Source organism: Propithecus coquereli, unplaced genomic scaffold (genome assembly GCF_000956105.1).
Source record: "Propithecus coquereli isolate 6110/MARCELLA unplaced genomic scaffold, Pcoq_1.0 Scaffold222, whole genome shotgun sequence".
Taxonomy (NCBI): Eukaryota; Metazoa; Chordata; class Mammalia; order Primates; family Indriidae; genus Propithecus; species Propithecus coquereli.
In genome coordinates, this window is record NW_012147412.1 from 1,922,928 (window position 1) to 1,949,440 (window position 26,513).

Here is a 26,513-nt window from a genome sequence, read left to right on the forward strand (position 1 = left end):
AGCATCCCAAGGGTGCCTAAGAATCACCAGAGTTTGAGAAACTACCCTGAAGCGTTCTGTAGGTAGAAGCGTCAAATAATAGTCATTATTGTCAAGGAAACGTTTCTCAAGGTATGGATTGATGAGCAAAGAAACACAACTGGCAGTGGATGATAAAATGGGCGTTTTCCTCCTTTTTCTTATTTTTTATTTTTTTTAGAGACAGGGTTTTGCTTTGTCACCCCAGGCCGGTATTCAGGGGCATGGTCATAGCTCAATGCACCTTCGAACTCCTGGGCTCAAGCAGTCCTTCTGCCTCAGCCTCCTGAGTAGTTGGGAATACAGGTGTGTGCCGCCACACTCGGCCAATTTTTTATCTTTTCTTGGAGAGATGGGTTCTTGCTATGTTGTGCAGGCTGGTCTTGAGCTCCTGGCCTGAAGCAATCCTCCCACCTCGGCCTTGCAAAGTGCTGGGATTGCAGGCCTGAGCCATGGCGCCTGCCTGTTTTCCTCCTTTTTATTACATTAGATTACTAAACCACAAGGATAAACAAAGTCGGCCTTGGTCAGATAACCCTCCCAGTAGGAGTGTTGAAGCCTCCAAGTATAACTTTTTATCTGGAGTCCGCCTAGCTCTAAGGTTGCCAGGATTTGGGGAACTGGCTTTAATGTTAAATGGATTCAAATCAAATTTGGCAAATCAAGGACCTAATTTTAAAGCCACAGAAAGTTGATTTTGGGTGATTAACTCTTCTGCTTCCTTCCAGCATCATGAATGATTATAATCCTTTGCAAGTTGCTTTTTCAGCCACCTGGGTTCTGGTCTGGAGCTGGCGCCCAGGTCTTCAGAACTTCTGGTACCCTGTTGGCTGGCTCTGGCTTCATGTGTGCTTTTTTCTTATCCTAAGTTTATTTTCATTCCTTGCTTTTTGACGTGAAGGTCACTTATTTGTCTTAATAGTCTACATCAAAATGATAGGGCCATTAAAGAAACAATTTATGTTTCTTTAATGAGGTACCGCTGTGATTTGTTAATTTGGTAATATACAACTGTCAGGTTCTTTCTAGTAGATAGCAGTTGCTAAAGCATTTGGGGTGGATGAGGGTTAGGTACTCCCCGACAGCCTAACTACCAGATTATCATGCAAGCCGGGCTCACACATCTTGCACTAATGTGTATCAGTAAGCAAGGATGTGATCGGTGGGCTTGATGAAAGTCTCCTCTGTGTGCTTATAGGTGAGGCAGCCACCCGCACCTTGCACGTTGCAGACACTATGTTCTAGAGCAGACACTGGCGGACTATGGCCCGCCACCTGTTTTTGTAAATGAAGTTTTATTGGAACACAGCCGTACTCATTTGCTTATGTGACGTCTAGGGCTGCTTTCATGCCCCAGTGGCAGAATTGGATAGCGACGTAGAGGCAATATGGCCCACAAAGCCCGAAATATCTACCATCTGGATCTTTACAAATAAAGTTTGCTGACCCCTGTTGTCTGTTACCCTTACCGTTGGCATTAGGCAACCAGAACTGCAAGGTCTTGACAAGTCTCAGGTGTTATGTTGAAAAGTACAGGTTACAGGCATCTAAATTGTCATGTCTGTTAATGTGATGGTATCTTTAGAATATTGTGGCCAATTCGGATACTTTGAATGCCACTGATCTCCCCAGTGAGAGCCCCTGTGTATTTTCATGATTCTGACCAAACACTGATTTCACTATTGAAAACCAATTTCTAACCTTCATTATGCTAATTTAAAGTCTCTAATGTTGATCAGAGATAACAGAAAAGCTTAGTAATTGCTTCAGGGTATCGTGGGCTTCCAGATGAGCAGTTAGCTAATCAAAACTGGGTTGTGAATTATAGGATGATTGACCCAAACCAAACTACTTACAAACTATTTTAATTTTGTTACCTAAATGTATACAAATATAAAGCTAGGTCTAAGCAAATATAAGCTAAGTATAAGCTTATAATTCTCATATACAATGGTGACACTTAAACATTTACAGATTAAAAAACTATAATTCCAATAAATTGAAAATTACTGTTCATTTTTTATAACACCTGTGTTGAGATACAATTTACATGCCATAAAATTCACCCTTTTTAAGTGTACAGTTCAGTGGTATTTAGTATATTCATAAGGTTGTGCAACGATCATCATAATCTAATTCCAAACATTCTTATCACCCCCAAAAGAAACCCCATACCTGTTAGCATTACTTCCCTTCTCTTCCCAGCCACTGGTATCCACTAATCTACTTTCTGTCTTTATGGATTTGCCTATCCTTGGATATTTTATATAAAGGGAATCATACAAAATGTGACCTTCGTGACTGGTTTCTTTCATAGCATCATGTTTTCAAGTTTCATCTTTGTTGTAGCATTTCTCATTACTTTAATCAGTTTTATTGGCTGAGTAGTATTCTGTTGTAGTGGATATAACATTTTATTTATCCATCCAATAGTTGGTGGCCATTTGAGTTGTTTCAGTTTTTTGACTATTATGAATAGTGCTGCTAGGAACATTTGTATACAAGTTTGTGGGCATATGTTTTTAGTTCTATTGGATATATACCTGGGAGTGTAATTCCTGGGTCATATGGTAATTCTATATTTAACTTTTTGAGAAACTGCCAAGTTGTTGTGCAAAGGGACTACACCATCTTATATTCCCGCCAGCAATGTATTAGGGTTGCAGTTTTTCCACATCCTTGTCGACATTTGTTATTGTCTGTCTTTTTGATTATAGCCATCCTTGTTAAGTGTGCAGTGGTATCTCATTGTGGTTTTGATTTGCATTTCCTGATGGCTAAGGATGTTGAGCATATTTTCATGTGCCTGTTGGCCGTTTGTGTATCTTTCTTGGACAAATGTCTATGCAAATCCCTGTCCATTTTAAATCGGGTTATCTCTTTATTGTTGAATTGTAATAGTTTTTATTCTATATATATTCTATATACAAGATATATAATTTGCAAATATTTTCTACCATACTGTGGGTTGCCTTTTTACTTCCTTGATGGTATCTTTTTCAGCACAGAAGTTTTTAATTTTCATGAAGTCCAGTTTATCTATTTTTTCTTTTGTTGCTTGTGGTATTGGTGTTTTATCTAAGAAATTATTGCCCAGCGATCATGAAGATATGCTTCTCTTTTCCTTTAAGAATTTTATAGTTTTAGCTCTTAGAGTTAGGTCTGTGATTCATTTTAAATTAATTTTTGTGTCTAGCATGAAGTAGTCACTTCATTCTTTTGCATGTGGATAACAAGTTGTCCCAGCACCATTTGTTGAAAAGACTGTGCTTTGTGCTTTGAATTATCTTGGCACCTTTGTTGAAAATTAATTGATTACTGTTGCTTTGCAGTAAGTTTTGAATTTGGAAAGTCCGAGCCCTCCAACTTCGTTCTTTTTCAGGACTGTATTGACTATTCAGGGTTCCTTGCATTTCCAACATGTATTTTAAGGTCAGCTTTTCAATTTTTGCGAAAAAAGGCATATGGGATTTTGATAGGGATTGTGTTGAATCTGCAGATCAATTTGGAGAGTATTGCCATCTTAATATATTGTCTTCCAGTGCATGGACAAGGGGATAGCTTTCCATTTATTTAGGCTTTCTTTAATTTCTTTTAACTGTGCTTTCTAGATTTCAATGTACGAGTCTTGGACTTCTTTTGTTAAAATTTTTTCCTAAATATTTTATGCTTTTTGACTGCATCGTAAATGATTCATTTCCTAATTTCATTTTCAGATTGTTAATTGCTAGTGTATGGTAATATAATTGATTTTTATATATTGATCTTGTATTCTACAACCTTGCTGAATGGCTTTATTATTATTATTTTTTTGTAGATTCCTTAGGATTTTCTGTATGCGAGATAATATTGTTTACTAATAGAGATAGTTTTAATTCTTCTAGTCTAGAGGCCTTTTATTAATATCTCTTTTTCTTGCCTAACTGCCTTGGCTAGAACCTCTAGTAAAATGTTGAAAGGAAGTGAACAGAGCAGGCATCCTTATTCCTGATCTTAGGGGAAAAGTATTCAGTCTTTTACCATTAAGTATGATTTTTAACTGTGGGGTTTTTCTAGATGTCCTTTATCAGGCTGAGGAAGTTCCCTTCTATTCCTAGGTTCTTGAGTGTTTTTATCATGAAAATGTGTTGGGTTTTGTCAATGATTTTTCTGTGTCAATTGGGATAATCATATATTTCTTTTTTATTAATCCTTTATTAATATTGTATGTTACATTGATTTCTTTAATTTGTTAGACCAACATTGTATTTCTGTGTTAAATACCCCTTGGTCTTGGTTTATAATCATTTTTATCCTCAATGTTGGCAGAATTTACCACTGAAGGCTTCTGGACCTAGGCTTATCTTTGTGGGAAGTTTTTTGATTACTAACTAAGTACCTTTAGATTTTTAAATTTATTTTTGATTCAGTTTCAGTAATTTGTATCTCACTATGAATTTGTTCATTTAATCTAGGTTATTGTTTAATTATTCATAGTGTTCACTTATAATCCTTTTTATTTCTGTGAGGCCAATAGTGATGCTTCCTTTCTTTCCTGATTTTAGTAATTTGAGTCTTCCCTCTTTTTGGTCAGTCTAGCTTGTAGTCTAGTTTGCAAATTTTGTTTATCTCTTCAAAGAACCAGCATTTTGTTTGAGTGATTTTCTTTATGTTTTTCTATTCTCTATTTTGTTTATTTCTACTCTAATCTGCTTTCCTTCTATTTGCGTTGGGTTTAGTTTGCTATTATTTTTCTAGGTTCTTAAGATGGAAAATCAGGTTATTGATTTGATATTTTTCTTCTTTTTTTAATATAAGTGATTACAGGTATAAATTATTCTCTACGCACTGCTTTAGCTGCATCCCATGTGCTTGGTATGCTGTTATCATTTTCATTCATCTTAAAGTATTTTTTAATGACTTGTGATTTCTTTTTTACCCATTGGTGATTTTGGAATATGTTGTCTAATTTCCATGTATTTGTGAATTTCCAAAGTTTTCTTCTCTTTTTGGTTTCTAATTTCATTCCATTATGGTCACAGTACATACTATATATGGTTTCAGTTCTTTTAAGTTTATCGAGGCTTATTTTAAGACTTAACATATGTTCTATCCTTGAGAATGTTTAATTTGCTTTGAGAAGAATGTATATTCTGCTGTTTTGGGCTATTATGTAGATGTTTAAGTCTACTTAGTTGATAGTGATGTTCAGATCTTTTTTTTTTTTTTTTTTTCTCTATTTTATTCTTTCTATATTGAAAGTGGGGAAATCTCTGTTGAAATCTCTAACTATTATTATTGAATTATTTATTTCTCCCTTCAATCCTGGCAGTTTTTCTTCATGTGCTTTGGAGTTCTTTTGTTAGGTGCATGTATGTTTATGATTGTTATTGTTATAAAATGCCCTTCTTTGTCTCTAGCAACTATTTTTGTCTTAAAGTCTATTTTGCCTATTACTATAGCTACTTATCTTTCTCTGAGTACTGTCTATGTAGTCTATCATTTTCTTTCTTTTAGTTTCGATCTGTCTGTGTCTTTGAATTCTTGTAGACAACATAATAGTTGTGTCAGGTCTTTTATCCATCCTCCTAATCCCTGCCTTTTGATTAGAGTGTTTAATCTGCTTACATTTAATGTAATTACTAAAAGGTAGGCTATACATCTGTTAGTCTGTTATTTTACTGTTTGCTTTCTATATGTTTTATGGTTTTGGTTTTTTTGTTGTTGTTGCTGTTCCTCTGCTCCTCCATTACTGCCTTCTTTTGTATTAAATATTTTATAGGGTGACATTTTCATCCCCTTGTACTTTTATTAAATATTTTTCCTGGGTAGTTTCTTAATGCTTGCTTTGGGGATTACAACAAACATTCATAAATTAACTCAATAATATACCAAATCTTTGTTCTATATAGCTCCATTGCCTCCCCTCCCCTTTGTGCTATTATTGTCTCATATTTATACGTTTTGAGCCCATCAGCACAGTTTTAGTCTTATTGAGGACTGTTTATGTGTGATGAATCACTTTTCTTTTGCTGCTTTCAAGATTCTTTTTTTTTTTTTTTTTTTGAAAAAGAGTCTCACTCTGTCACCCTAGGTAGAGTGCAGTGGCGTCATCATAGCTTACTGCAACTTCAAGCTCCTGGGCTCAAGCGATCCTCCTCCCACCCCGGCCTCCCAGAATGCTAGGGTTATAGGCGTGAGCCACTGTGCCTGGCCGCTTTCAAGATTCTTAATCTTTGGCTTTCAGCAATTTTACTATGGTGTACCCAAGAATGAGTCTCTGAGTTTATCCTACTGGGAATTCATTGAACTTACTGGATTTATGTTTTTTTAATCAAATTTGGGGAGTTTGATCATTATTTCTTCAAATATTCTTTCTCCTCCTTTGTTATCTCATCAGTGACTCCTGTAATGCATATGTTAGGACACCTGATGGTGTCCCCTAGGTCTCTTGGGCTCTGATTATCTTTTAAATTCTTCTTTTGCTCTTTTCCTCAGACTGAGTTATCACTATTGACATGTCTTAAAGCTCACTGCTTTTTTCTTCCACCAGTTCAGATCTGTTGTTCAAGTCCTCTGAATTTTTCTTTTGAGTTATTGTACTTTTCACCTGCAGTATTTCTATTGGTTTCTTTTTAAAAATAATTTCTGTTTCCTTCTTGATATTCTCTATTCAATGAAATATTGCCTTCATGCTTTCCTTCAATACTTTATACATGATTTCCTTTAGTTCTCTGAACATATTTATGATAGCTGATTTAAATATTTTGTTTATTAAGTGTAATATCTGAACTTTCTCAGGACGATTTCTGTTGAGTGTTCTTTTCACTTATGTATGGGCCATACTTCACTGTTTCTTTGCTTGTCTTGTAATTTTTTTGTTAAAATTGGACATTTTAAATGTCGTGGCATCTCCTGACATCAAAATACCTACTCCTTAGGGTTTTTGTTGTTGCTATTTGTTGTTGTTGCTGGTTTTTTGTTCAGCGAGTTTCCTGTGCTATTGCTGTAAAGTTTGTATTCTTTATCATGTATTGCCACCACAATGTCTGATAGTTTTGCTTAGTGGTCAACTAATGACTTGGCAGAGATTTTCTTAAATGCTTTGAACCTATAAGTCTCTCTGCCTTTGTTGATGGCCTCTGGTATGTGTTGGTAGGCAGTTTACAACTCTGCCCTAGCCTTCACTTCCTGTTTGTGCAGAGTCTCAAAATTCGCCAGAGGTGAGAGATTTGACCCTTTTCAATTATTTCCTGAATATACTCACAGCTCTTATCTGCTTGACCTTGTAGAGTCCCAGGAATATTTCAGAGGTTATCACAACCTCTTAAGGACATCTTCTTCCCCGATTTTTCCTTTTAAGCTGTTTAGTTAGCCTCTTGTTAGCCCCAAGTGGTAATACTGCCTCTGGCAGCTGTGATATTAAACATTTGCCAGTTGTCACTCACTGTTTTCCATAAATACCCTGGCTGGCTATAGGGCTGTTTGTATAGTGAGCTGAGTCAGGTTATATAAAGATAAGACCTGAGAAGGCAGCATTCCTGCCAGCCACCAGACAGGTCAGGCTTTTTGGGAGCTCTAAACCTGTTTTGTCTTCTCCAGCGGCTGCCAGGCTGCTATTTTTCACAGCTATGGTAAATGTGAGGCTGAGGGTTTCCAAGGCTACCAAAGAGCTGGAAAGGGAGGGGATTGGGGCAAAGGAAACCATCACAAAGTTGGCTGTTTTTGCCAAGATTCAGCCATTGTTCCTGAATAAATGCTCCTTGGATTTTTGTAAACTTTATTTAATTTTCAGAATTCTGAAAAAGTTGATTTTGAGAATTTTTGTCATTGTTTTTCTTGCTTTTATGGATGAGTGGCTTTCGAGATTTCTTTGCCATTCTGGAAGTGTTACGATTAACATTAACTTTCTAAACTTTATTATGGACATTTTCCAACTTATACAAAAGAACAGTTAATACGGTTATGACCTCCCCACATGCCCTCATCTAGCTTCGGTATTACTTGCTTGTGTTTGCTAACCTCTCTTTAGCTATCTACCCACTACTTAATATTTTTTTCCCCTGGATTATCCCCGATGTCGTATCTTAGCAATGTATTATTTGTGATGTTTGTTGTAAACAACGCTAATTCGGATAACGATGTTTTGCTGAAACTTTATTATTGCTCCAAAGGAGACTGTGGGAGCAAATGCTGGGCTCAGGTGCTTCTGGACTGGTGTCCCTGTGCTGCCACCTGCCTTGGGGTACCTCAATTCTTCCACCAATTTTCTCTAGCTGAACCACTGTGAAACTTTCAGTTGAACAGCTCACTGCAATATGCTTTGGCCTTCACTTGAGAAGAATGTGTCATTTATTTAGTTCCTTAATCTCCCATTTCTTTTCTTGACACAATCTCAACTATCAGTGGAAATTCAGGTTATTCAGATATGTATTAATTAATTTTTAGAGAGAGGTCACTCTGTTACCTGGCTGGAGTGCAGTGGTGTGATTGTAGCTCACTGTAGCCTAAAACTCCCGGGTTCAGGCAATCCTCCTGCCTCAACCTCCCAAGTAGCTAGGACTACAGGCGCATGCCACCATGTCTGGCTGATTTTCAAATTTTTTTTAGAGATGGAGTCTCGCTATATTGACCAGGCTGGTCTCCAACTCCTGTCCTCAAGCAATCCTCCTGCTTCGGTCTACTAAAGTGCTAGGATTACCCAGCCCTTAATTTATTTTTAATCATGAGAAATGAAAAAAAAAAATTTTTAAAAATCTTCTTATAAGTTTTTAGACCCTATAAGATTGACATAGATTAAAACATTTAAATAATTCCTAGTTTTTGATGAAGGTATGTGTGCTAGTGGATGTATTAACTGGTTAACCTTTTAGGAGGGCCATTTCATGATGACTATCAAAAATTTTGACTTAGGAATTCTTTTAAGAATGTATCCTATAGAGTACTGTTGTGAAGTTCTGAAAAAGGTTATATATACAAGTATATTCATTGAAGAATGCTTCTGGAAATAATCTAAATGCCTATCAATAGCTGTTAAATGGAAAGATATTTAAATTCACTATTAATGATAGAAATTTAAATTATAGAATAGTAAGATACACTGTTAATGGAAAAAATTCAGTTGCACAACAATATTTATATCGTGATCCCATTTGTATGTGAAAAATTCGATTGCCTGTAACAATTTGGAATTGTGTTAGGCCACTGGTAACAGTAGAAATAAAAGTAGCTTATTTAAGATGGGAGTTTGGTTGTAGGCAGTCTAGGGCTGGTATGTTGGTGTTCTGGTGTTACTGGGACCCAGGCTTCTATCTTTCTGTTTTGCAATGCAAAGTAATGATTTTTATTCTCCAGGTTACCTCATGCTCCAAGATGCCCATATTAGTCTTTGAGTTCTTAGTGTAGTAAGGAAGAATAAGGAAAGACAGAAAGGCCAAAGTAGGACCTCTTCCAACTAATTTAGTCTCTTAAAGTGGCCTTCCTAGAAATCCAACATGAACACTGGTTCCTTTTGTTTCTGTGCATAAAGACCCACAGATGAGTGTGTATAAAGGAACCATGGCCCCAAAGAATCCTAGTAGTAAGGCTATAAACAATTTGGTATTTTTAATCCCCAAATGGCTGTGACATATGCTATTTCTTTCTAAGATATGTCTTACATCTCCCTAGACTGATGGCTTCTAGAAGAAAGAAACCATGTCTTATTCCTTAATTGTGTTTTTGATCCCAGCATTGCACCTCATTGGCTAGTACTTAGTCACATGACCACACATAGCTGCCAAAAAGGTAGAGAACCAGTCTTTTCTGGGTGGCAGTCAGGGTCCTGTTGTTCAGGAGGAAAGGTATAATGGATGTTGGGGGTGGATGTAGCAGTGTCTGTCACTATGTAAATATGCTTGTGTGTGATGGCACAGAACATTTCTGAAAGAATGCATGAGAGCTGTCAGCCCGTGGGCACTCCAGCAGGTAGAGTGGGATGTGGGACTGAGAATCAGAGCTGCACTTCTGCATTTTACCTTTTACCCGTCTATCCCTTGGATGTTTTTGATGAGCATGTCTTACTTTTCTAATAATAGGGGCACAAAACTAAACAAACTAACCAAAAACCTGTGGTTTATTAAGAAAAGTGTCAAGGCCTTGCAGTGCATCTTACCATCAGTAATATGCTATAGTTTAATTGCTAATATTTTTCTTGGTGACAATAAAGTAATAACTCTTTAGGAATCCATTGGGAGTGAACCTGAATTGTCCAGGTTTAGGAATGATTCTTCCGTAAGGTAGCGGGTTGGATGCATTTTGAGATTTTTCTAATGATCCCAGTATTCTGTGATTTTTGCATTTATGGGGTAAGACTGGCCTATGAAATATATTCTCAATTCTCAGGGCTCCCAGCAGCGATCATTAAGTACTTTTAACTAATGATGGGCCTGGGTGTCACTGAGAAATTACTCCTTTTTAAGTTGTACTCACAGTTGGAAGTTGTGAAAAAAATATAAAGCATAAAAATGTATTTTATTGATATTTGTATTTATATATTCATAAATATTTATATGTATATAGAGTAACAAACTAATCATCTGACAAAGCTATAACATTTTATCGACTTAATGAGGGCTTTTGGAATTTATATGTAACAATTTTGCTGGGAACTGTTTTTTCATTCAAGTAATATGTTTGTATATTTTTAATAGATCTATCATTTCCTTTGGCCCCATACTGAGTATAAGCTATTAATATGGTTTTCAAGTTACCATTTTGGAAAGGCAGTCTTTTGTACCTCTCTAACTGGCTTCTTTAAAACAAACTATTTTTAATCATTTGTTCAATGGTCGTTTGAATATGTACACTTCTCGAATGAAACAAAAGTAGCTGTGTTTTTCAGCTTGGTCCTCAGGTAGTGTTTGCATGCCATATATGAGCCCCACAGGGTACTCAGTTGTTATATTACTGGTAAAATAAATTGATGTGTTCCTTATTTGATAGGAAGTAATACTTATCATAAACAGCACCCTAGTCAGCAAAGCCTTCTGGATGGGGATCCCAGCATCTCAGTGAGTTTCACAGTCATTTGTGTGACTCGCTGCGTGCGAGGGTGTGCCTCCCTGTGTCTTCCCTGATACGTGTGCAACATTTGCCTTCACTTCTTGGTCACGTTCTTTAGAGCTGAAAGAAACCACGTAGAGCCTTTATAGCAGTTCTTACCCTTCTTTGAGTCATAGACTTATTTGAGAATCTGATGGTATTAATAGGCATGTACCCTCCCTAGCAAAATGACTAAGTGCATATATGCAAACATTTTGTACATATATTTACAGGTTTCTGGACCATTTAAACCCATCTATGTGGAAGTCTTGATGCATATAAGCTTCTCATTTTATGCATGAATCAACCAAAGGCTAGAGAGATTTTGTGATTTTCTTAGGTGGTAGAGCTAGCTCTTGATCTAGTGCTTTTATACACATTTTCAAGATTCCAGCTGTGGCTTAAAATCTCTAAAATGCAATGTGATGTGGTCAACGTCATGTCGAATACTCTACTGATGGATATATATTCTAGCAAAAGACCTTATTCAATGGGAAGTATTCAGATTAAAAAACAGAATCAGTGAAGATTCCCTGAAGTCTTGGTACAAATTAAAGCCTTATGACTGGAATATCCTTTGCAATCTAAAAATAGGAGTAGGAAGGAGAAGAGAATGTGTTTTATGTGCACAGTGTGTGGCTGATCTCACCCTCTGGTGGTTTGGGGGCTGTAGGCTGCACCCTGCCTGTCTCTTTATCCGTATCACACAATCCTCTCCCTTCCACTCTGCTTAAGCGTTGGCAGCCTCAAACACTCTCTCCTAGTCCAAGTTCTCCCATCATGCCGTTGTCCTTCCTCATCTAATGTCCGTGGAGTGTCTACTATCTATGGTGGACCAGGTTTCCGGGGAAAAGCAGCACAGTCCAAGCTGTCCAGTGATGGCAGACACTGCAGAAATAATGAATTTGCAGTTGTATTCTCTATTTTGTGTTTCTAGTAGATTTGGAGGGGTCTAACTTTTCTGTTTTCTTTTTTGCTTGTTTTGAGTGGCTATAATCTGGCACAATTAATATTTTTCTCTTCTTCCTTGGCAGCATCTCTTGGGTGGCCAGCAGCAGCCTTCTGTCCAGCTCTGGGTCTCCTTTGGCCGGAAGCCCATGCGACCAGCCCAGTTTGTCACGAGGCATCCTATTAATGTGAGTGGGGTCTGGGTGAGGCTGGGAAGAAGTGTTACTGTCCCCACGCAGAGGTCAGGGGAAGGGTGTTGTGGGAATGTCCTGCTGTGGGGATTTTATGGAGGCTCCCTGAATTCACTTTCTAGAGAGAGTGAGCCCTTATGCTTTGGGCATCTTGACCTGTTGTTTCTCACTTTACTGAAGTGGAGTTGAGCAGGGACCTTAATTTGCTTTAAGTGGAGCAGGACTGGCAGAGAGGTTGGAGCCAGAGTCAGTGGCCTAAATGTGCCAGTTCTGAAGCAATGGAAAGTTTACGTGCAATAGGAGTTTTTTAATCACTTACCTGCTGTATTGCTTGCAGATTGCTGGGTTCTGAAAAGGGTTAAGATTTGGGTCTCACCTTTTAGTAACAGACAGTTTGGAGAGACCAAGAACAGAGCACAGGAAGCAGCCATATATAGTCAAGTGCTTGAATATGTAGCATGTTAACATGGAGAAAGGTAGGAGAAATCAGTATGGGCTGGGTCATCAGAAGTGACCACAGGCGAGGGCTCCTTGGCAGGCCTTGGCATTGGCAGTCAGTGTGGTGCAAGGCGCGTAGCTTGGAGGGGATGTGGTAGAGAATGGTGTTGCCAGTTCTTTGCTAGTTTCTGTGGGTTCCACCTTCTTCTAGTCACCTTAGGGAAAATAAAGGGAAATGAGGTGCACGCTAATCTGTATCTATATTGAAAGGTCTCATGGGGGAAAAGAAGGAGATATTATTAACTAAAAAGAGGTTTTTAGGTCATTCATGGAGTTCAGTGGCCCATTCTCACTTTGTGCCCCATTAGCAATAAGGGACCTGAGCAGGCTGCAGACCTACCTCTGGCTCTCCAAAGGGGAAGTAGTCCAAGCTTCTTTGCCAAGATTAGAGAACTTCCTGTGGGCTGTTAGGCCCACTTTTGTCACTGGGACGTTTGAAAGTCATTGCTTTCATGGGTATAGAAAAAGCCCAGAGGGCATATTTGTTTTTGACTTACATATCTTTGACTTTTGATTCCAAAGGAATATTACATCGCAGATGCCTCCGAGGACCAGGTGTTTGTGTGTGTCAGTCACAGTAACAACCGCACCAATTTATACATCTCAGAGGCAGAAGGGCTGAAATTCTCCCTGTCCTTGGAGAATGTGCTTTATTACAGCCCGGGAGGGGCTGGCAGTGACACGTTGGTGAGGTAAGGAGACTGAGTCCCTCCCCTGCCTTCTTAGACAACACAACCAACAGCCTCTCCCCGTTTCAGTGGTTTTCAGCATTGGCTGCACATGTGGAAGTCACGGGGAGAACTTTCAGAAACCCTGATGCTTGGTTCACCTGCCCAGAAATCACAATGGAATTGGTTTGGGGTGTGGTCCGGGTAGGAGGATTTTAAAAGGATCCCCAGGTGATTCGTACATGCAGCCAAGGCTGCAAACCGCTGCTCTGAATGACATTTAGGATCATAGCCACTCTGTCAGCCACTCCCTTGGGTTCCTTTATTTGGTTATCTGGTTTTGTGGTCTCTGAGCCAGTGGGATAGAGAACTTAGAAGATATAAAGTCAGTAAGAGCTGGCGCATGTGGCCACACGGCCTTGCCTCCAAGTGGCTCAGCTTAATTGACATCATTACTGTTTTTTCTTTTTAAAGGTAGTATTATAGCACAGTGTTGTTTTGTAGGAAAGGCACTGATGTCATTGATCCTTTTATCCATAAATCATGTGCTTGGAGCTGTTTGGCAATCCCAGCGACGGGCGTTCTCTGAGCACCACACCCATCAAGGGGCTGCGAAGGAGTTGGGAGTTTGGGAGGGGTCCTTTTAAGATCCTTTCAGGGCCATTGATTCTCATTTGTTGCTTGACAAGCCAGCTTTTGTGACTTGTATGACTGGTTAGGGTCCCTCTCTGCTCTTGGAGTCTCCTGCATGAAGCTGGCTGGCCTGGGCTGGGGTCAGTCTCTCAGGCCATGAGCACCAGGTCAGAGGGCATGCCCTGTGTCTGCTGTATCTGCTTCTGGGGGCAGTTCATTCCATCTTCGATTTGTTCAACAAGTCTGCTGCCCCTCTCTGCCAGACAGTGTTCTAGGTACAGCCATGAAATAATGTATTCAGCAATGAAAAATCAGAACGAAGTCCCTCTTCCCTCCATGGAGCTTATATTCTACTTGGGGAAGACAGACTATAAGCAAATACGTGATATGCCTGGTAACATGCTGAGAAGAAAAATAAAGCAAGATGAGGGGTCAGGGGTTCACAAGGGTGTTCTTTTCTATAGGCTGCTCCTGGAGTGAGGCATTCGAGCAGGTGCCTGGGTTACATGAGGGAGGGAGCCAGGCAGACACCTGGGTGAGCAGCACTATAGGGGAGGGGACAGTAAGCACAGGAATGCTGAGGTGGGACTGCCTTGGTGTATTGCAGGGGTAGAGAGGAGGCCAGGGTAGTTCAAAGGGCTGAAGGAAAGAGAGAGAAGTGAGAGACAGGATCCAAGAGAGCAGGGCTCAGATCCTATAGGGCCTTCAAGGGCATCTGAAGAACTTTTTTTTTTCTTCTAAGTGAAATGGAAGATTTTGGTCGGATATCATCTGACTTAACCTGTTAATTTTTTTCTCCATTTAAAAAACTGTGAATTGCATTATGTAAAGAAAAGAACATAAAACAAAATGATGGTGTTATAAATAATTTTAAGTAAATACCCATGTGACTCATCTTTACAATTGTCTTTAAGGCTGTGTGGAAATTTGACTCCTACAGGGGGACAAAGGTGGGAACAGGAAGATTAGTTGTGAAAGTATTATAGAAATCCAGGCCAGCGGGGATGCATGCTGGCTGGACCCAGCGCAGTCGCAGTGGAGATGACAGAAATGGTCAGATTCTAAATATATTTGGAAATTAGAGCCAATGGGATCTGTTTAGGGATTAGCTGAGGGGTGTGAGCGAACGAGGAGCTGAGGGACCACTGCTGCTTGGCCTGAGCCGCTGCAGAATGATGGCTGCCCAGTGTGTCAGAGAGGGCTTGGCCAGGGGCAGGTGTCGGGCAGAGATCACGAGTGTGGTTTTGGACCTATCAGGTTGGAGCTGCCTGTTAGCGATCTGAGTGCCCAAAATTCTACCTGGTCTCCAATAGAGCTTTCCACTTCCTGTTTCCTTTCCTTTAAAGGTGCTGTCATCTTTTATTCCTTTTTTCCCCCTGACAGACTCAAGGATTATTTATTATTTAATGTGTTATACACCATTCCTGCCATGATTCATTTCGATGCTCAGGTTGTCCTAGTTTGGTCAGTGGCAGCTCCTACCTCCTTTAGGCTGGTTCCTGTGTCTTTTTTTTTTTTTTTTAAATAATTTATCGAGGTGAAATTCACATAACATAAACTTAACCATTTTGAAGTGAGCAATTGAGTGGCATTTAGTACATTCACAGAGTTGTGCAACTATCACCTCTATCTAATTCCAAAAGATTTTCATTTCTAAAAAGGAAAACACCCCGTACCGATGAAGCAGTTTATCCCCACTGTCCCCTCCTCCCTCCCCTGGCAACCGTCAGTCTCATTTCTGTCTCTATGGATTTACCTTTTCTGGATATTTCGTATTTATGAAATCATACGATATGTGACCTTCTGTGTCTGGCTTCTTTCACTTAGCATAATGTTTTCAAGGTTCATCTGTGTATAGCATTTATCAATACCTCATTCATGTTTATGGGTGGATAATATTCTCCTTTTTTATAATTAAAATCATGAATCATTATACCTCAGGCCTTTCACTGATGCTTTTTTTCTTTTTTATCTTTGAGAGCCTCTGGCTATGGGGTGGGTAGTCATAGCTTGCTAAAGATTTCCTCGTCTTCCTCATTTGTTAGGTAATCCGGGTGGATATTTTATGACACGGCAGGGGAGGAGTCAGAAGCCAGAAAGAGGGGTTCCTCCGGAAGTAGTAGCTTCACTGATGTGGCCATCGGGCCACCTCACACATACAGGTGGCCCTGAATGTAGTTACGAGGGTCCCCCCGCCTTCCCCGAGTGGTCAGTCCAGTTAAGAAATTGAAAATAGATTTCACGTGAAGAGTCAGTGACCAGCATCCAACTCAGTTTTCTTATTCTCCTCAGATTTATCTCAGGACTAGCGAGGTTCAGTTGTGCTCAGTTGAGTGACGTTTTGTCTTCTGCATCTCGATCTTAGCCAGATGAAATGGGATAAGGGTGAATTAGCAGATTACATGGGTAAACTGGCTTAGAATAAACCTCTGTGGTATTTGAAATGAGGTATTCTTTGAACTACATAGGAAAGTGTGATGCCCAGGACCTGGTTCTAATTTACCTAGGGAAATGGAGAAAGAACTGTTAATAGGGATGACCCTGGCATTGGTAGGGTGTGCTGGGTAGGAGTTTCATGGAAAGCAGCAGCTAGACGTTGGCTGCTTCGTAGGAACTCATGTGCTGATGAGATGTCAGGTCCGTGGGGGCACCTTAAGGAGGGGCACTGCCCGCTTGGCAGGAGTGGCTGCCATGGTGTGGATTCTGTGCTCAGTGTGGCTGAAGGGGACCTGGTGAGTCTTGGCCCAGGGCACTCTGGGAAGAAGGGGAGAAGCGAAGCACTATGGCGAGGGCCAGTGAGGATAACATGGAAGAAAACAGACTTTCAGAGAAAGTACTCAGGGTGCTTGTCGCAGAGCAGGTCAAGAGCGGAAATGAAAGGATGGGCTGGGACTAAGGGCCGGGGAGTGCGTGAGGGATGGGAAGGCTTCTGCTTGGGAGTAAAAGATAAAACTCTCAGGAGTACGACTGGGGGGGCAGGAACAGGTCCAAATGAGAGAAACTCAGACCTCCCAGAGGTGTGAAAGAAGCCCATAAACCTTGGGACGGCAGATTTCACGAAGATAGAATCAAAAGAAGTAGAACAGACGTAAACAGAACAGGAGGGTAATAGGCCTTCAGCCGGTTCCCAAGGAAGTGCCTGAAATCGAATTAAAAGAGACCCGAGGAAACCACATGTCAGAGAGTTTGGTCTCAACTTCGGCATTTTATTTAGGATTTTGCTCCGTCTCTGAGTCATAAGTAGCTTTGTGGTGCTCCTACTCTTTCCTTTTCCTGCCTCGAAGGTTATCATTTGTGTCATTTGTGTCTTTCTGTTTGAGGTGGCAGAACAGTCACCCAGCTCAAGAGATTGTATGGCAGATGACGGAGAAAAGCAGTTCCCTGCCTTCCCGTTTAACAGCCCTGTGGCTTAGAGCCTCCACGTGAAGGGCACACACTTCCTGTCTTAAAAGCCATGTGTGAGCCATGGTCACAGTTTCTCAAAGATCCATCACATTTGCAATGTGTGTGCCATTTCAGCACAAAACTACTTTCCAGTGAAATCACAGTATTTTAGCATAGTAGTTAAAGCCTAGGAGGGCCTTATTCTCTGCTTCACTGTTAACAAGTATCAACTCAGGCTTTCTAGAAGAACCATCCTTGTATGTACTGTTTCTTTATGAAGGAATCGACCAATTTTGTTGGGCTTCCTGACAGAAAACCCTTTGGGCTTCTGTCTGATCAGGGCATTGGATAATTGGGTTGTAAGTACCTGGACAGCGGCTGTGTAACCCTTAGCTGTCTTCCTACAGATTGGGTTAAAATTTAAGCCTCAGCATGTTATTAGTGTCTTGCAGTTCTGGCTTAGTATTTTCTGTTTGTCAAGGCTCACTGGAGGATTTGGGGTCAAAAGCTTTGAAAAGAAACGAAGTACTGATGCATGCTATAGCACGGATGAACCTTGAAACATTATGCTAAGTGAAAGTAACCATATAAGAGGGCTGCATATTATATGATTCCATTTATATGAGATATCCAGACTAGGCAAATCCATAGAGACAGAGAGCAGATCAGTGGATGCCAGGGCCTGGGGAGGGAAGGAGAAATGGAGAGTGACTGACGGTGTGGGGTTTCTTTTTGGAATGACGAAAATATTTTGGAACTAAACAGTGACGATATTTGCACAACACTGTGAATGTACTTAATGCCACTAAATTGTATACTTTAAAATGGTTAAATTTTATGTTATACACAATAACAAGCAAATATTATATTAAATAGAATACCAAGCAAATAATCAATTCAGGTTTGCAGCTGTTCATTTTCTCTTATTGTAGGTATTTTGCAAATGAACCATTTGCTGACTTCCACCGAGTGGAAGGGTTACAAGGAGTCTACATTGCTACTCTGATTAATGGTTCTATGAATGAGGAGAACATGAGATCAGTCATCACCTTTGACAAAGGGGGAACCTGGGAGTTTCTTCAGGCTCCAGCCTTCACAGGATATGGAGAGAAAATCAATTGTGAGGTATAGATGCTTTAATCTTGTTTTGCATTTTAACATATGGGAAAGAGCCCTGATCTGTGGTAGTTTCCTACATCAAGTATTTATTGGAAAAACGCAGGATCACATAGTACTCCATTAATATCACATGGAACAAACTTTGGTCTGTAGTGCTACCCTTGCAGTTCCCAAACTCTGTGCCAAGGCACCACCACCACTTCTAGGCAGAAGGAACTCAGAAGAAAACAAATAGTACTCATTTTTAGAGAAACTATAACATTTTAGTTAGACAGTTACTAACTTTTGCATTTTTGAATTTTGTTTGTCCATGGTAAGCTGTGTTGAATCTCCTGTATGCTGTGTCTGTGGCCCTTGGGAAAATTCTTTTGGAGACTCTTGCCCTAGAATTCACTTTTTGATTTTTCTTTTCTATTTGGCAGTGAGTCTTGCTTTACCACATCAAATATAATTTTGGAAAGAGGCAAGCTATAAATAGATACAGAGAAATATTAATTAATATTTAGGTGCCTCCTCGTCCCTCTGTAGTGTCCTCAGACCTCAGCAGCTCAGCATCATCGTGGTGTGGTTCGGGCCAGGGGGCTGGGTATGTTTTTCTAGCATGCTGTGGGGGTCAGGCTTTAGTTGAATAAAATTCATGGTATCATTAAAATTCCACTTTTTATTTCCCTGACCAGTTTATTTATGAACTGTAGGACAGTTAATCAGCTTTTGGTTTCTACGTCTGAGTTTAGGTGGTGGAAGGAATGAACATATGGGAAGGGTTGAATCTGATTACCTGAGGATACAGAATAGACTTGCTTGCAGGCGAAGAAACAGGCAGAAAGGGGCGTGCGCAAATAAATATTCCTTTGAGACCCAACCTTATTTGCTCTAGTTTTCATTGGCCAAGCTAGCAAGAAGGATATTTGTTAGAGATCCTTTTGCGACAAAAATAAGTAGATCCAACAAACTTTGCTACAGTTTTTACCTGACCATAAGCACACAGAGTTCCCCTGTTTAGAACACTAGCCACATCTGAATAACACTGAACAATTACCTTCTGGCCAGGAGAACTGGGCGTGACCATGTAGCAAAAGGCCTCATCCTGATTGTTTGCAGGAGAACTATTAAAATCTGGGTATAAGCAATGGAGGCCAGATTGAATGAGTTGAAGCCTTGCCCTGCACACCTGCACCTTTGTACAAATGTAGAATACTTTAAAAAATTAATGTTAATCCTTTGGTGTTTGTACCTCATGTGTTGTACATCTGGGAACTTGTCAATAAGATTTATTTTTTTACTTCTGATTCTTGGTTTCTCTTATGACAGAATTACTGGAATCGTATTTGAAACACATCTCTACCGACTTAGAAAATATCACAAAATCGTTTCATTTCTCTTTAGTTCTGAGTCACTTGAGAGGATCTCTGGGTGATGTGGCTAGATGATACCTTTCCTATCTAGTTGAGTTGACACTGATTTCTAATTATTATTCCTGGAGAGTCTCAGAAGGCTTCTTAAAGCCGTTATTATTCTCTTTTCTTCAGTGAGAGACATTTATGTGGGTTCAGATGATCCTGTCTGTCTGGGGGAGAGCGGAGGCAGCCAGGCTGGGTCTGCTTCCCTCTGGGCTAGGCCTTCCTGCTCTGTGTCCAGCTGCAGTGTCCTCACACAGGCTGAGGGTTCACGGGGAGATCCAGGCATTGTATTGCAGGCTGACACCACCTGGACCTTTTGTTCCACAGCTTTCCCAGGGCTGTTCCCTCCACCTGGCCCAGCGCCTTAGTCAGCTGCTCAACCTGCAGCTTCGGAGAATGCCCATCCTATCCAAGGAGTCGGCTCCAGGCCTCATCATTGCCACTGGTGAGTGTGCTTCACCTGACCTCACAAGGGGTTCAGTTATCCGGTTACGCGTAGCCAAATACAGAGTGATCACCCATATCTCTAGTAGTAACCGCTCTTTGGTTTCCAGGTGTTCTTAGTTGCTAGAAACTACTTAGCATTTCTGGTTGGGCAAGGTGATTATCTGGCATTGTTGAAATTAAAAATAATTATTCGTCTTGCATTTTAGGCTCAGTGGGAAAGAACTTGGCCAGCAAGACAAACGTGTACGTCTCTAGCAGTGCCGGAGCCAGGTGGCGAGAGGTCAGCCCCCTCCCCTTCCCCCTGACTCTGGTTCTTGTTTGTGTGACAACGTGGACTGTGCCTCTACATTTCAGGGACACAGATGGCCCATGGCAGAGGCCAAGAATGCCGAATATGACTATAAAGTAAAGGGAGGTACCTGAAACCACTTATGAGTTGCACCGATTTGTACTTATAGTTACTTTAAATAAAAAACAGACCCTTTAAAAAACTGAATTTTACTTATTGTACCAAGATTATGAGTGTCATGAGGGCAAAGACAATGTCTGTTTTACTCACTTCTTTATCCATAGGGCCTAAGAGTGGGTGCTCAGTAAATATTTGTTGAATGTACCAACAAATTACGATGTAGTGGTCGGAAACTGGCTATTTTTATTATTATTTTTTGTTCATTATTGAGATAGAAATCAAGCCTCTCCTGGGATATGCTATATGGGTACTTTGATCTCATTCTGTGCTATGGAAATAGACTCTGTTTTTGCCTTATGGTTTTGTAACTGTTCAATCCTTAGGCATTCATCATATCAATTCTGAAGGTGAGGCTAGTTCTTTGGTCCCAAAATGCTAATTCAGCTTCAGCTTTGGACGTTAGAGAATTTCCAAAAAAATTGTCTTTCACCAGTCTCTCATGATTTATTGAGGCCACGGGACGTGTGTCTGGTCTCATTCTGTAGGGGTTGCTTTTGGTGGTGACCATGTGTATGCCAGGAGGCACCAGGGTAACTTAACAGATCACTTGACAGGAATTTACCGAGGACCACACAGGCTGAGCACCGTGCTAGGAGTGATGCGGAGTTCTCAGAAGAGCTGGCAGACACAGTTCCCATCCTCATGGTGCTTCTTACTGGGAGTGCAGTACGCACACTTTCATATTTAAATATGTAACATGTAAAGCAGTAATAATACCCAGCATCGCTTTGGCTCTTTGCAGTTTACAGGGCCTGTCGCTTACCTTATCTCATTTGTGGCAGGGCGTACCCTCCCTCCAGCTGAGACAGACGCTGTGTACGGATGATAGAGAACATAAGTATGTATTCCGCTGACAGAGGTGGTTGAGGCCAGAGTAGTCCAAAAGCGTGTACGGTTTGGAATTGGAATTCTCGGGTCATCCTTGTCCGGCCCCCTTGGGAAAGATTAAGCAGCTGCTTTCCCCTTCTTTGGAGCCGGACGCTCCTTTGAAATTGGGTGTTCCGTCTGCTGCAGATCAGCCTGTGGTTTATTTGTACCCTTTGCTGTTGGTGTAATCTGGGATTTGAACATCTGCAAGTGATTTCCTTCTGGGCAGAAGCAGTGTCTTGTTCTTCCCGCAGTGAAGTGGTATCATCTGGCGATTGCCGGGGCAGCTGTCAGTGCCTCCCCCAGGCATGCATAATGCCTGCCAAGAAGCAGCCAGTGCACAAGAGACCTTGTTTTGGGAAAAGCAGAGAACTAACGGGGGGATGAAAAGATTGAGACTATCTGTGTGAGTGGGCATCTGAGTCCTCGCAGGAACCTTCATTTTAGAGGGACAGTCTAGGTTGCGTGAGGGGACAAGTGGTGGCAGAGGAGGAGGATGCAGTGGACAGAATGCTGCTTGGAGCACTGATGACCATAATTCGGGTTCTCCTTTAACTCCTAGTTAGTCGTTCAAATTCTCTGCTCCTCAGAATTCCTTTTTTGTGCTTTTTTCTTTAACAACTTTATTGAGGCAGCTATAAGTACAGTCAGTAAACTGCACGGGTTTAAAGTGTGCAGTTTGATCAGAATTGATCACCATCACGACAAGCAAGGTAACAGACATTTCCATCACCTCCTCTAAAGTATCTTTGTGCCCCCCTGTAACCCATCCCTCTCTCCACTCTCGTCCCTGTCTACTTCTGTCACTGTAGGTTATTGGCATTTTCTACAATTCTAATAAATGGACTCATGGTGATTTTGAGGCCCATCCCTATGTTTTGTGTATCAATAGTTCGTTCCTTTTTTTTTTTTTTGAGACAGAGTCTCACTATGTTGCCCGGGCTAGAGTGCCGTGGCATCATCTTAGCTCACAGCAACCTCAAACTCCTGGGTTCAAGCGATCCTCCTGCCTCAGCCTCCCGAGTAGCTGGGACTACAGGCATGCGCCACCATGCCCAGCTAATTTTTTCTATATATTTTTAGTTGTCCAATTAATTTCTTTCTATTTTTGGTAGAGACGGGATCTCGCTCTTGCTCAGGCTGGTTTCGAACTCCTGAGCTCAAACAATCCGCCCGCCTCGGCCTCCCAGAGAGCTAGGATTACAGGCGTGAGCCACCACGCCCGGCCCGTTCCTTTTTTTAATTGCTGGTTAATATCCTGTCATAGGGATATACCACATTTGTTTATCCATTCATCTGATGATGGACATTGCCATTTGTGCTGATTGCAGATGCAGCTGTTATGAGCATTCATGCACATGTTTTTAGGTGCACATAGTTTTTTCACTTCTCTGGGGTAAGTAACCTAGGAATGGAATGGCTGGATGGCCATGGTGGGTATATATTTAACTTTTTAAAGAACTGCTGAATTGTTTGCCATTTTACATTTCTACCAAGCAGCGTGTGAGAATTCTAATTGCTCTACATCTTTGCCAACACTTTGTATGGTCAGTCTTTTTAATTTTAGACATTTTAATATATGTGTAATGATATCTCATGTGGTTTTAGTTGGCATTTCCATGACTACTAATGATGTTGAGCTTCTTTTCATGTGCTCAGTGACCATTTCAAAATCTTTTGTGATGTGTGTCCAAATATTTTGCCTATTAAAAAAATTGGGTTGTTATCTTGGAGTTGTAAGATTTATATAAATTTGATGTTATTTTTTCTTGAGTAATTCACTAGTGAAACTATGCAGGCCTGGAGTTTCCTTTTTGGGAATATTTTTGATAAGAAATTTAATTTCTCTGGTTGATGTAGGGCTATTCAGATTTTGTTTTGTATCAATTTTGGTGAGTTGTATATTTCAAGAACTTTGTCCCTTTCTCTAAGTTGTTGCATTTGTTGGCTTATGTTATTCATTATATTTTCTTGTGATCTTTTTAATGTCTGTAGGACCTTAGGTGATAATATACAAATCACCAGTATCAGGAATTATATTTTCTCTATTTTCCCTAGTTTAGGTTTGTCAATATTTTTGATCATTTCAAAGAACCTGCTTTTGGCTCTGTTAATTTTTTCTATTGTTTGTTTTCTGTTTTGTTGATTTCTTCTCTTATTTTTTTATCCCCTTACTTAGTTTGTTCTTCTTTTTGTACCTTTTTAAGGAATAGCCTTAGGTCATTGATTTTAGATCTTCTTTTCTAATATAATCATTTAAAGCTGTAAGTTTTCCTCTAAATACTGCTTTAGTTATATGCCACATATTTAGCTATGTTTTATTTTTATTGTCTTTAAGTTTAGAATATTTATAAATTTCTCCTTTTAAAATTGAGATATAATTCACGTATTATAAAATTCAGCATTTTAAAGTATTAGTTCAAGAGTTTTTAGTGTAGTCACAAGGGCATGCAACCATCGCCACTATCTAATTCCAGAACATTCTCTTCATCCTATAACATCTCTTTTGATTTTTATCTTTGACAGATAAGTCATTTAGAAAAGTATTATTTAATTTTCAGGTATTAAGGACTTCATAGATATCTTACTATTATTGATTTCTAATTTAATTTCCTATAGTCAGAGAACATTATGTGATTTCAATCCCTTGAAATTTGTAGGACTAGTTTTGTAATCCAGCATATGGTCTATACTGGTGAATATATCATGTGCACTGGAAAGGAATGTGTATTTTGCATTTGTTGTAATGTTTCATAGATATTATTTATACGAAGGTGGTTGATAATATTCAAATCTTCTGTGTTTATATTGTTTGGTTTGGTTTGGTTTTGGTATAGTTCTCTAAATTGCTACAAGAGACAGGGTAAGATTTCTTACTATGATTGTGGAATTATTTATTTCTCCTTTGTATTCTGTCAATTTCTGCTTTATTTTGCTATGTATTTTGAGTCTATGTTATTAAGTATATTTAAATTTATTATTATCTTTGACGAACTCTTCCTTTTATCATTATGAAATATCCCTCTTTATGGTAATACTGTTTTATCTGATATTGAAATAGTCACTCTTCCCTTATGTTTACTGTTTAGATAGTGCATCTTTATCATCCATTTACTTTCTACCTATCTGTGTCATTATATAAGTGTTATATTATATATTATATTATATTACAGGCAACATATAGTTGGGTCTTGCTTTTTTTCCATTCTGCCAAGTTCTGCTTTTAACTGAAAAGCTTAAGCCATTAAGAATTATTGATATGGTTGGATTTAGGTCTAATATTTTATTATTCATTTATTTTTCATCCCCTCTGTTTATTATTCCTCTGTTTCTCATTTTCTGTCTCCTTTTGTATTATTTAGATATTTTTAGTATTCTATTTTTATTTAAGTGTTTTAAAAATTATATTTTTCATATTTTTTAGTGGCTTCTCTAAGGATTACAGCATACATATCTAATCTTTCACAGTCTTTTTTGAGTTAATATTGCACTTAACAAAATTTAGAAGCTTTGTAACCATGGAAGTCCCTTTTCTGCTCTCTCACTTTTATGTTACTGTCCTATGTATCATCAGCATACATTGAAACACCTACAAAATAATGTTTGTTTTGTTTTAAATCATCATATGAATTTTAAAGACCTTAAGAGGAAAAAAGTATTTCTTATTTACCCAGATATTTATCATTTCTTTTGCTTTTTCTTCATTCCTGAAGATCTCATGGGAAATTTCCATACAGCCTAAAAATTCCTTTAGCATTTCTTTAGAGGAGGTCTACTGGCTATAAATTCTCTTGATTTTCCTTCATTTGAAAAAAATCTCTATTTTACCTTCATTCCTGGTGGTATATATTTGTTGGATATAGAATTTTGGGTGGACAATAATTTTGTTCCAGTACTTTAAAGATGTCGTACTGTCTTCTTGCTTCCCAGTCTTCTGATGAGAACCCTGTTGTCATTTCAGCTCTCATTTCCCCGGGTGTCACATGCCATTTTCTCTAGGTGCTTTCAAGATTTTTTGCCTTTCCTTTGGTTTTCAGCAGTTTTGTTATGTGTCTAGGAGGGGTTTTCTTTGAGTATATCCTGTTTGGGATGCTGATTTTGAGTCTGTAGATTCATGTCTTTTACCAAATTTGTGAGATTTTCAGCCATTATTTCTTCAGATATATTTTCCTGCCTCGGTGACTTTATCCTGTTCTTTTCAGACTTTAGTTATACATTGGATCTGTTATTATTCCACAGGTCTTTGGAGATATTTTTTTAGAAATCTTTTTTTGTGTATGCTCTCTTTAAAAACATTTTCTTATTGAGGTAAAATATGTGTAATTTACCATCTTTATTATTTTTAAGTTTACAGATCAGTGGTAATACATTCATATTCTTTTTTTCCCTTCTTTTCCCCCTGCCCCCTGCCTTTCCATGGCCTCTGGTAACCACCAATCTAATACCTATTTTCATGAGATTTTGCTTTTTTTTTTTTTTTAGCTCTTATGTATGAATGAGAACATGCAATATTTGTCTTTCTGCACTTGGCTTATTTCACTTAGCATAATGGCCTCTAGTTCCATCCATGTTGCTGCAAATGACAGAATTTCACTCTTTTTTATGGCTGAATAATATTCTATTGTGTATATACAGCACATTATCCGTTTATCTGTTGATGGACACTTAGATTGATTCCATATTTTGGCTATTGTGACTAAGTGCTGCAACAAACATGGGAGTGCAGCTATCTCTTTGGTATATTGATTTCCTTTCTTTTGGATATGGCCAGTGTTTGAATTGCTGGATCATATGGAAGTTCTATTTTTAG

The 26,513-nt window shown here is 39.4% G+C and overlaps 1 protein-coding gene across 1 annotated transcript in view; it reads left to right on the forward strand.

Annotated features, from left to right (window-relative positions):
* SORL1 (sortilin-related receptor, L(DLR class) A repeats containing) overlaps positions 1-26,513 on the forward strand; it is a 165,151-nt gene that overhangs the window by 39,023 nt on the left and 99,615 nt on the right. Inside the window, exons 7-11 of the mRNA XM_012644914.1 lie at positions 12,114-12,215; positions 13,239-13,408; positions 18,334-18,526; positions 20,248-20,365; positions 20,574-20,647. Coding sequence (XP_012500368.1) covers positions 12,114-12,215; positions 13,239-13,408; positions 18,334-18,526; positions 20,248-20,365; positions 20,574-20,647 — 657 coding nt within the window. The remainder of the gene's footprint in view (positions 1-12,113; positions 12,216-13,238; positions 13,409-18,333; positions 18,527-20,247; positions 20,366-20,573; positions 20,648-26,513) is intronic.